The sequence below is a fragment of the Oncorhynchus nerka genome, linkage group LG16 (assembly GCF_034236695.1).
Source record: "Oncorhynchus nerka isolate Pitt River linkage group LG16, Oner_Uvic_2.0, whole genome shotgun sequence".
NCBI classification, from domain to species: domain Eukaryota; kingdom Metazoa; phylum Chordata; class Actinopteri; order Salmoniformes; family Salmonidae; genus Oncorhynchus; species Oncorhynchus nerka.
Window position 1 is genome coordinate 33,324,140 of NC_088411.1, and position 12,207 is coordinate 33,336,346.

At 43.5% G+C, this 12,207-nt stretch overlaps 1 protein-coding gene across 2 annotated transcripts in view; it reads left to right on the forward strand.

The window, feature by feature from the left end:
* The window catches only part of LOC115144499 (KH domain-containing, RNA-binding, signal transduction-associated protein 2-like), a 154,332-nt gene that overhangs the window by 120,597 nt on the left and 21,528 nt on the right, over positions 1-12,207 (forward strand). For both annotated transcript variants that reach the window (XM_065002622.1, XM_065002623.1), the window contains exons 5-6: positions 1,397-1,527; positions 3,564-3,762. In XM_065002622.1, the coding sequence (XP_064858694.1) occupies positions 1,397-1,527; positions 3,564-3,762 (330 nt within the window). The remainder of the gene's footprint in view (positions 1-1,396; positions 1,528-3,563; positions 3,763-12,207) is intronic.

Here is a 12,207-nt window from a genome sequence, read left to right on the forward strand (position 1 = left end):
CGGGGGATTGTGGAGGCCAGGTCATCTGATGCAGTACTCCATCACTCTCATTCTTGGTAAAATAGCCCTTACATAACCTGGAGGTGTGTTTGGTTATTGTCCTGTTGAAAAACAGATGATAGTCCCATTGAGCGCAAACTAGATGTGATGGCGTATCGCTGCAGAATGTTGTGGTAGCCATGCTGGTTAAGTGTGTTTTATATATAACTAATATATATATACAGTATATATTATGAATCAACTGGGGTGCTTGTGAGCAATGCCTTTTTGAACCCTTTCTTGAAGTTACAGTAGATATGAAAATAATGCCCCTTAATGATCTCATGCCATATGATGAGCATATAAGCTATATGTTTGTGGTATAAAATACATTTGTTTATGCATGATATTGTAAGTTAAATAGATCAAATGTGTGTCATCCACATCAATCAGCAGATTAAGCCAAGTAGAGGTTCAATTCTGTGCTCAATGCCACCTCTCAAATTTGTTTTAGCCAACCTTTCTTTGCAAACAAGATGAGGATAAGTGGTTGGAGGAAATGAGGCCCATCTAAGCACGTTGACAAGATAATAAAATATCTTTGATCCAGTCTGTTATCTGGCCTGTGATTCAGATCCTTGTCATGTTCAATGATTGGCTGGGAAATACATACACACATACGAACATACGAATCAAGACACAGCAATGCGATATTTACACGAGGACAATGTTATTGCCGCTTTCAATATGGCCTCCCAACCCTGTCTTAGTGCAACTGTAAGTTGTTTTCCCTGGTTCCTTACGTGACTCTCTGAAAATACTGGGGAGATGAAAACCCCGCAGAGTTTTGAAAACCCAGATGCTGAGTGCCTAATAAAGTTGTTTTTACCCATTCAGCCCTTTTATATGATAAAAACAACAATAATTATTATTATATATAAATATAGATCAGTGGCCCACTTGAGGGAGGAAGAACAGAAGCCGGACATGATGTAGGTAACCAAGGCCATGGACCTTGAATGACTAGTGGGGTAGATACATTATCTTATAAGGCATTAGCTATATGTTTATGCCTCATTGAAAGTGTTACTAAATTTCCACTCCATTTTTCTGTATGGATGTGTTATGGAGGACAGTCTGGCGTTATCTTTTGAGACTGACTATATATGCTTGCTTCTCCCCTCGTCTATGTTCTAACAACTGTCAGCATACTGAGACTTGTTCCTCTACACTACTCTGACTCGAACATCCTCTAAATTAATATTCAGTGTTAAACTAAATCATGAATTTCCTGTGCATATCAGGATAATTCTTTATTTTTTGGAGAGCTTTGCCGCAGTTGCGAGCATCTGTTGCGGTCCTAAGACAAATGTCCTCGTTTATTTAATGTGAGGCCTGTTGTATTCTGTTCCCACAGGACTACAATGATGAGATCAGACAGGAGCAGCTGAGGGAGCTCTCCTACTTGAACGGAGGATCAGAAGACACCAGTAGAGGAAGGACTGTACGTGGGCGGGGCTTACGACTGGCTTCCACCACAAACACACGGTACGTATTTAGATTTCTACCATTTGCCAAGATGAGCCATGTTGATTATGATCCACTGGTTTGTTGGTCTCCATCCCAACTCATTAATGGTCATTGCTTGGGCTTGTGTGTGTGTGTGTGTGTGCATGTGCATGTGTGTGGTTTTGTTTCGCATCCGTGTGAACTCTAACTGCGATCATATCTTGGCTTCATTGCGTTTAATACTCATACCCCGTTTGATGAATGATTCGTCATTTGTTTCAAGCACATATAGTTAATTATTCATGATGTAACGTTTTCATAATTAATGTAATCTTTTTTAAATCTCAGACATGACATACCTCATAATTCATATTTTATACATCTACCCCGACCATGTCTTCAGTGTGACAGTCGCTCAAGGATTTTGAGTGTACGGTGATGACTTGCACTATTCTACCTCAGCTGGTAATGAAGCTTAAACACAGCCCCTCTTCTCATATGATTCTGATTCTGCCCATTTAGAATCACCACCATGTCCCTCCCCTGATTCCCTCCTTATGCCTCCTCGATAAGCCATTACTCTAAATCTCCATGAGAAATATGCATCGGTAATGTGGCTGTGATTCTCCTTGGAGTCTTTGTATTTTCCGATCATAAAGGACTGCTAGCTTTAGTGAAGGATCTGCAGTGCCAGAAGACTGTATCTTCTGCCTCCTCCGTATTGCTAGTGTTAAAATGTCTGGATATTCTCCAGATGTAGACAGCTTTATGACCTTAAGTCCACCCTGAAACTCCCTGTGGTGCTCCTCTGGCCCTTCTAGGCAGTAAAGAAGAAAGCACCTCAGCATCTGTCTCCCAACACCCTAATTTCAGCTCAGACACACCAGGGCCCATTTGCGAGTTGTGTGCACAGTCAAATAGCTGTTTGTGAACCCTAAACATTATAGCCTCCCTTGCTGAGATAAGCACAGGGAGTCAGAGGGTCATTTCCCTGCCAGGACGCAGGTTGACGTTCTGGAGGCAGAACTGAGCAATTTCCGCAAGATGGGCCAACTACAAAGTCAAAATTGGCTAAATCGTTTTTTAAATTATCAAAACAAAAATTTGCTTTTTGGTCTTAATTTAAGGTTGGGGTTAGGCATTAGGGTTACCAGTGTGGCTAATGCTAGGGTTAAGGTTAGGGTTAGGTTTAAAATCTGATTGTATAACTTTGTGGTTGTGCCTGCTATTGACTGCACTGCAGAGCTGCCTCCAGTACTTGAGTCATCCCAATAAATGCCAACCTGCTACCAGGGCTGCCTCCAGTACATGAGTCATACCAATAAATGCCAACCTGCTACCAGGGCTGCCTCCAGTACATGATTCATCCAATAAATGCCAACTTGCTACCAGGGCTGCCTCCAGTACATGAGTCATCCCAATAAATTCCAACCTGCTACCAGGGCTGCCTCCAGTACATGAGTCATCCCAATAAATGCCAACATGCTACCAGGGCTGCCTCCAGTACATGAGTCATCCCAATAAATGCCAACCTGCTACCAGGGCTGCTTCGGTATGTGAGACAGATGGACATGAGGATCCTCTACAAATGCAGGTAGAACCGGTTTCCCAGGTCCTTGGAATAACAGTGCAGTGTCCGAATGAATGGCTTGTCAGGGAGAAAAGTGATATGATGATTGTCTGCTTCAAACATCATTATGACTGTATCTGTCCAAGCAGAAAATGTTATGCTTCTCCTCCACTTGACAACACTTAAGCTTGTGACCACCACCAGCTGAGGCAGTCTGTATAATATCTGCCCACATTAGAAACAAGTGTTGAAACCAGCTACCATTCCACTTTTGCACAGTTGTTTGAAATCAAGAAAGCAGCATTTCATTTCCACATTGGATAATATTTTCGAGATGCGATCAATACCATAGTGATGTTTTTTATCTATGTTGTTCAACATACAGTACTCAGAGTATGCTATGATATAAATGTCCTTAACTCACAAGGGACAATATCAATGTTCGAGTTGGCCAGACTAAGTTATATCATGCTGTGATCTCATCAATGTTTTGTTTTTTAAACAGGGCACGGGGTGGTGTGGCCCCACCCCCTCCACCAGTCAGGGGGGCAGCTGTACCCAGGGGAACAGTGGGTAAGCGGAGTGTCCTGCCACAAGCCACATTAACGAGAGGAGTACCTGCTCCCAGGGCCAGGGGAACACCAGGGAACACCGGGTACAGACCCCCACTGTTACCCATCACACACGAATCATACGACGACTACGTAAGTCTGACTCACTTTTCCCCACTTGTAATGTTATATGTTGAATACGTACAGTACCTTCAGAAAGTATTCATAGCCCTTGACTTTGTCCACATGTTCTTCATTTACAAAGTGAAATTAAAATTGATTTAATTTTAAATTGTCAACAACAACAATCAAATATTCATGAAAAAAGTATTCAACCCCTTGAGTCAATACATATTCAAATCACCTTTGGCAATGACTACAGCTGTGTGTCTTTCTGGGTAAGTCTCTAAGAGCTTTACACACCTGGATTGTGCAGCGTTGCCTGTTTTTCTTTTCAAAATTCTTCAAGCTCTGTCAAATAGTTTGTTGACCATTGCTAGACGACCATTTTCAGGTCTTGCCATAGATTTTCAAGAAGATTTATATCAAAACTGTAACTCTGACACTCAGGAACATTCACTGTCTTCTTGGTAAGCAACTCCAGTGTGGATTTGGCCTTGTGTTATAGGCGATTGTCAAACTGAAAGGTGAATTCCTCTCCCAGTGTCTGGTGGAAAGCAGACTGAATCAAGTGTTGCTCAAGGATTTTGCCTGTGCTTAGCTCTATTCCATTTATTTTATCCCCAAAAAACCTCCCTAGTCCTTGCCTATGACAAACACACACATAACATGATTCAGCCACCACCATGCTTGAAAATATTACCAGTGATGTGTTGTGTTGGACATGCCCCAAACATAGGATTAAAGGTGAATTTCTTTGCAGTATTACTGTAGTACCTTATTGCAAACATAATGCATGTTTTGGAATATTTTTAGGCTGTACAAGCTTCCTTCTTTTCACTCAATCATTTATGTTAGTGTTGTGGAGTAATACAATGTTGTTGATCCATCCTCAGTTATCTCCTATCACAGCCGTTAAACTCTGTGACTATTTTAAAATCCCCATTGGCCTCATGGTGAAATCCCTGTGCGGATTCCTTCATCTCCAGCAACTGAGTTAGGAAGGACCCCTGTATCTTTGTAGTAACTGGGTGTGTTGATACACCATCCAAAGTGTAATTAATAACTTCAACATGCTCATAGGGATATTCAATTTCATAAGTGCCCTTCTTTGCGAACCTCCCTTGTCTTTGTGCTTGAAATTCACTGCTCGACTGAGGTTATGGTTTTTCATGTTCGCTAGCTGCAGATATTCATAGGCTATACATTATCTCATTTTCCTATTAGTTGACACGTTAGCTGTCGTGTTAGGGTAGTAGATGCCTGCACAGTGGAGCTCATATGATGAGTTGGATATTTGTTTACATAGCCAGCTAACAAGTTGCTTGTTTTGTCCTGTTTCTACCCATGCAATTTATTTGGAAACAATCCCAGTTTCGTAACGAATCAGCTAACATTGGCAAACTCTGTAGTTAGTCTATCAGGCAAAAAACCTAGAGTTGATTAGTGGAGAGAGGGAGAGAGGGAGAGAGAGAGAGAGGGGGGAGAGAAAGAGGAGGAGGGGGAGAGAGAGGGGGAGATAAAGAGGGGGGAGAGAGGGAGAGAGAGAGAGAGAGAGAGAGAGAGGGAGAGAGAGAGAGAGAGGGAGAGAGAGGGGGGAGAGAGAGAGAGGGAGAGAGAGAGAGCGAGAGAGAGAGAGAGCGAGAGAGAGAGAGAGAGAGAGAGAGAACGTGTGGAATGGGAGTCGTGTATTTATTATGGAAACCCCTGATTAGAAGGAGAGTATGTGTACACTGTGTTTGAGAAAAAGAAAGAGGAAGGAAGAGAGAGACTGTGTGAGAGGAGAGAGAGATGATGTTCCTGACTACAATTGTATAATAGTTGTTGCTCCTCTCATCTCCATCTGTTACTATGTTCCTCTAGGTCAGTGAAAGAGAAGGAAGTGATGTCCATCTGTTACTATGTTCCTCTAGGTCAGTGAAAGAGAGGGAAGTGATGTCCATCTGTTACTATGTTCCTCTAGGTCAGTGAAAGAGAAGGAAGTGATGTCCATCTGTTACTATGTTCCTCTAGGTCAGTGAAAGAGAAGGAAGTGATGTCCATCTGTTACTCTGTTCCTCTAGGTCAGTGAAAGAGAAGGAAGTGATGTCCATCTGTTACTCTGTTCCTCTAGGTCAGTGAAAGAGAAGGAAGTGATGTCCATCTGTTACTATGTTCCTCTAGGTCAGTGAAAGAGAGGGAAGTGATGTCCGTCTGTTACTCTGTTCCTCTAGGTCAGTGAAAGAGAGGGAAGTGATGTCCATCTGTTACTCTGTTCCTCTAGGTCAGTGAAAGAGAAGGAAGTGATGTCCATCTGTTACTATGTTCCTCTAGGTCAGTGAAAGAGAAGGAAGTGATGTCCATCTGTTACTATGTTCCTCTAGGTCAGTGAAAGAGAAGGAAGTGATGTCCATCTGTTACTATGTTCCTCTAGGTCAGTGAAAGAGAAGGAAGTTATGTCCATCTGTTACTATGTTCCTCTAGGTCAGTGAAAGAGAAGGAAGTGATGTGAAGAGTCACAGCTCAGCAGCAAAAGGCAGGGAGGAAGAGGAGTTAGAGATGATTGGGGGGATAGAGATGTTGTGTGAGGAGAGGGGAGAGAGAGAGGAGAGGAGAGGATAATGAGAGGAGAGTGGAGGTAGAGAGGAAGAGGAGTGTGAAGAAGAGGGAGAGGAGAGGAGAGAGGATAAGGAGAGGAGCGTGGAGGTAGAGAGGAAGAGGAGAGAGGACGAGGAGAGTGAAGGAGAGGAGAGTGGAGATAGAGAGTGAAAAGGAGGGAGAGGAACATGAGTAGCAGGAAGAGGAGCACAAAGCAGAGGTAGAGGAGGAAGAAGAGGGAGGGGAAGAGGGAGAGCACACCCGAGAGGAGAGCATACGTTTCCATGGCATGTGTCTGCCCTAAGTCCCACCATTCACCCTTGCAGCACACATACTGGGCCTAATGTGACACTGGCAGGGGTTTTATAGTTTTTAAAAGTGGTAGGAGCTTATGTCTGTTCCAGAGTCCATTTCCATCAGAAATGGGTACATTGTGTGGGGGAACCTGCAAAGGCCCCTTCCCAGAAACTGCAGGTGCTGGTCCCTGAAAGTATCCAAAATGAAGCTTGTGCATTCACTTTGCGATAGGGCTACATTGGCAGGAAGAGGGGAGACCGGAGTGTGGTACCAGGATGTGGTCCGAGTTGTAACTCATTTGAAACCAGGTGAAGTTTGAAGGCCACAAGAGAGGGTGTGTGGTGTGCATCCGGAGTGGACGCAGGGCATAGGGTGTTCTGTGCCACTTTGCAGGATGGAGCCGTGCTTCCAGTATAGATATAGAGGTCTATAGAGCCTGTCTGCATTCCTTATTTCTCTAACCATTAGCTTACCTGTGTAATATTGACATAAACTCAGAATCACTTGTTTTTCAAACATGGTCCTGTTTTATCAATTGCTGTGCTGAACAATGGAGAGTTCATTACCTCTGTCAAATGTCTGTGTAGCTTAAAGTTATGTGTGTATTGTTTATTGCAATAAAGATGATGATGCTGTATAATACTCATTTACAATAGGCTTCCATCTACAAAATACAGGACATACAGCCTAATGATATATACACTATTTTAATAGCAGGACACTGTAAAGTCCATTATCCCCATGAAGAGTATGAATTAGGCTGCTTGAGAAGGTTTGAGTCCTAAGCAACCTGCCTACACATTGTTGGAAGTACAATAGACCAACATACATAGGTCAAAGCTGTGTGCTGGAAAATCTTGGTAGAGCATGGGTGAAATACGCATTGTGGTGCTGGAAAACCTTGGTAGAGCATGGGTGAAATACGCATTGTGGTGCTGGAAAACCTTGGTAGAGCATGGGTGAAATAAGCATTGTGGTGCTGGAAAACCTTGGTAGAGCATGGGTGAAATACACATTGTGGTGCTGGAAAACCTTGGTAGAGCATGGGTGAAATACGCATTGTGGTGCTGGAAAACCTTGGTAGAGCATGGGTGAAATAAGCATTGTGGTGCTGGAAAACCTTGGTAGAGCATGGGTGAAATAAGCATTGTGGTGCTGGAAAACCTTGGTAGAGCATGGGTGAAATACGCATTGTGGTGCTGGAAAACCTTGGTAGAGCATGGGTGAAATATGCATTGTGGTGCTGGAAAACCTTGGTAGAGCATGGGTGAAATACGCATTGTGGTGCTCATGAATATCCCTTTTTTTGGGCTTCAGACCAGTGTCTACTTCTCACTTAAAACATAGTTGTTTGTTTTTAATAGAATGAAACAACGATGAAGCATAGACTTTAAAGGGTAGACTTAAAAAAAACACAGTTCATTCAACCCCATTCTTGTTGTGGGCAAGTTGTTTTTAGTTCATATAACTAAAATCACATTAACACTCGATTAAATAGAAAAAATATGTACTTTATAAAATATAATGATAATGAGTATGTGGCCTACAGATGAAGAACAATTTAAAAATGTTATATAAAATTAATCCCTCCCATTTCGGGACTTTCAAAGGTGAACACTGAGTTGTGACCTCATGAAAATAGCTACATTTTTTACCAGTCAATTTCCACCGAGCTTTCCCGCTATTCAAAGCCCTTGTGAACGCTGGCAATTGGCAGATTGGCCTGTTTGCATGGGGAAATGCACAAGCACAGCCTCATTACCAAAACCGAATTGAGTTCTGACAGAGAGCCTGTGTATTTCTTGAGAGGCAAAAATCTGGACATTTTTCTCCCCAGTAATTGGGGGTTGGGAGCGACGATGGGAGCGCAGAGACAGATACCAGGGGATTAAAGAATGAAGGAGTTTGTCCTGAAAATGTTTTCCTCCTATTTTGCCCCCCTATGAATCTCACCTTGCTCTATCCTCTACGCCAGTACTCAATTTTCTCTCCGAATGTTCCTCCCAGAGTGTAGGCAGACCTCTCTCTCTGTAAGGTCGAGGTATTTTTTTCCGACTGAAGTATACATGATGCTGTGATGCGTTACACTACCTCCTTCTCCTTGGTGCGAGTGCAGATTATAGTCACGGTCATGAGGAATCAACAACAAGTGTCAGTGTTTTTTGTTCTTTTTGCTGTCGCTACTTTCTTCTATTTGTCTTTGTGAAGACATACTGTATGTGCTGAATATTGAATATACAGGACAAACACAGAGCACGCTCATCGTGGCATGACGGGAATTTCTCCAGAGGAAGCTATGATTGATGGCCTCTGTCAAGTTGTCAGTCTCCCTCATGAAACTGATACTGTTAAAATGACCATGATCGCACCTGTTAGGGATAGCATTGATTCACAGCTGCAATGCATAGCTACAGAGAGAGAAGGAGAGTTGTTGAATTTCAAGGTACTATTATTGCTCTTTATACCATGTCATTGTTGAATACTAGAAGGGCATTGTAGAGCACGCATTATTTCCTTATAATGCACAATATATCGGCACGGTACCATTCAATGCATATAGTTCATTCTTACATTTAGCTGATTTTTAAAGCAAAAGTCAAATTGAAAACATTGGTATTGTTGAAATCGATTTTCATAAAAGCAAGCTAGGACTGATCAGCTAAAACTAACAAGCATGTTTGGTTACCACGGAAACTACTGTAGTTATCTAGTAAACTTTCTAGCTCCTTCAGTGGTAATCAACTCGGGGCTCTATGCGTTCTTATGAAAATAATGCAACTCTGTGGAAGGTCCGTTCCACTCAGCTAGCGCATCAACATGCCTGGCTAGTTTTCTCTGTTGAAAATACTGAATCTAGCGGAATCGAAGCTTGACACCCAGAAATGGGAGTCGACACCGGGAGTCGACGCGCAAGTAGATGAATCCATTTTTACTATGCCTGACTAGTTTTGACAGCACATATATTCCCTCATTGTTGTGCTTTGTGTTTCAGTGCTTTTCTCGAGTTGCAGTCTATATAATTGATCTGCATACGAATTGTTGTTTTTCTAACCTGTAGATTTATCGGGCTTATGCCATAACAGAATATGAATAAACATTTACACATCCTATTTGTTTAAACAAATCCACTTGCTGAAATCTAGTTAATCATAGCTCTTCTGTGGATCAGCACAGCTGAAGCCGGGTTATTTTCCTGCTTTCACTGTCACCCACTCCCACTTTCAACCAAACAATAACATAAAATGACTAAATTGATCCGGCTATTCAGAGCATCACTAAAGTTTTTGGTCAGTGTTACGATTAGGATTCCATGATTTGGGCTTCATAATAGACCCCTTGAGACCCAGACCCAGAACCACACCAGTACCAGTACACAACAAGATCTAGAGCAGACTTCTTGAGACCCAGACCAGACCATTTTCAATACTTATTTTCTGTATTTATTTATTTTTCATTTGGCCAAATCAACTACTGCTATTTGAAGTATTTGAAAGTATTTTCATACACTGTCTTAAAAATATTAGTCCATTTTAAAATTGGGTTCAAATTCATGGAGTATTGAAATATTTGTATTTGAAAATGCACTTGTCTGTGTATTTGAGTACTTTAAAATATACTGAACAAAAATATTAATGCAACATGCAACAATTTCAAACTTTTTACTTAGTTAAAGTTCATATCAGGAAATCAGTCAATTGAAAAATGAATTAGGCCCTAATCTATGGAGTTCACATTACTGGGAAGGGTGCGCCAGGCCCAGCCACTGGCGAGCCAAGCCCACCCACTGGGGAGCCAAGCCCAGCCACTGGCGAGCCAAGCCCACCCACTGGGGAGCCAGGCCCAGCCACTGGGGAGCCAAGCCCACCCACTGGCAAGCCAGGCCCAGCCACTGGCGAGACAAGCCCACCCACTGGGGAGCCAAGCCCACCCACTGGCAAGCCAGGCCCAGCCACTGGCGAGCCAAGCCCACCCACTGGGGAGCCAAGCCCAGCCACTGGCGAGCCAAGCCCACCCACTGGGGAGCCAGGCCCAGCCACTGGGGAGCCAAGCCCACCCACTGGCAAGCCAGGCCCAGCCAACATAATTCGTTTTTCCCCACAAAAGAGCTTTATTACAGACAGAAATACTCCTCAGTTTCATCAGCTTTCTGGGTAACTGGTCTCAGACGATCCCGCAGGTGAAGAAGCCGTAAGTGGAGGTCCTGGACTGGAATGGTTACACTTGGTCTGCGGTTGTGAGGCTGATTGGATGTACTGCCAAATTCTCTAAAACAATGTTGAATGTGGTAGAGAAATTAAATTAAATTCGCTGGACAGGTCTGGTGGACATTCCTGCAGTCCGCATGCCAATTGCACGCTCCCTCAAAGCTACAGGCATATTGTTGTGTGACTAAACAGCACATTTTAGAGTGGCCTTTTATTGTCCCCAGCCCAAGGTGCTCCTGTATAATGATCATGCTGTTTAATCAGCTTCTTAATATGCCACACCTGTCAGGTAGATGGATTATCTTGCATTCATAGTTTTGTTCAGTATACATGCCAATGCTTTTGCAAATGATTTCCTAAACCAATGTTCAATTACTTGCAAAGCAAAAACTATCCAAATAATTATTTTGAAATGTATGTGAAATGAATTGAAATACTTAACTGTATTTGAACCCAGGTCTGATCCAGACCTAAGCTAAGCTTAACACTTTTGACCAAGATCTTTAGCCAAGACCCAAACCAAGACCACAAGTATAACATACACCGAGTGTTCAAAACATTAACTTCCTTCCTAATATTGAGTTGCACCGGGATTCACCTGGTCAGTCTATGTCATGGAAAGAGCAGATGTTCTTAATGTTTTGTACACTCACCATAGATTCATGTGTGTTTGATAAACAAATAAACAAAATCTAAAACTCTGTCACTTAGACCACAAATAATATACCTGAAAGTAAAAGGATGAAAGAAAACGTGTTGAGGGCCTCCCGAGTGATGCAGCGGTCTAAGGCAATGCAGCGGTCTAAGGCAGTGCAGCGGTCTAAGGCACTGCAGCGGTCTAAGGCAATGCAGCGGTCTAAGGCAATGCAGCGGTCTAAGGCAGTGCAGCGGTCTAAGGCACTGCAGCGGTCTAAGGCACTGCAGCGGTCTAAGGCAGTGCAGCGGTCTAAGGCAGTGCAGCGGTCTAAGGCACTGCAGCGGTCTAAGGCACTGCAGCGGTCTAAGGCAGTGCAGCGGTCTAAGGCAGTGCAGCGGTCTAAGGCAGTGCAGCGGTCTAAGGCACTGCAGCGGTCTAAGGCAGTGCAGCGGTCTAAGGCAGTGCAGCGGTCTAAGGCACTGCAGCGGTCTAAGGCACTGCAGCGGTCTAAGGCAATGCAGCGGTCTAAGGCAGTGCAGCGGTCTAAGGCACTGCAGCGGTCTAAGGCACTGCAGCGGTCTAAGGCAGTGCAGCGGTCTAAGGCAGTGCAGCGGTCTAAGGCAGTGCAGCCCTGGGTTCGATCCCAGGCTGTGTCATAGCCGGCCGCACAATTGGCCAGCATTGTCCAGGTTAGGGGAGGGGTTGGCCAGTTGGGACATCCTTGTCCCATCACGCTCTAACAACTCCTTGTGGTGGGCTAGG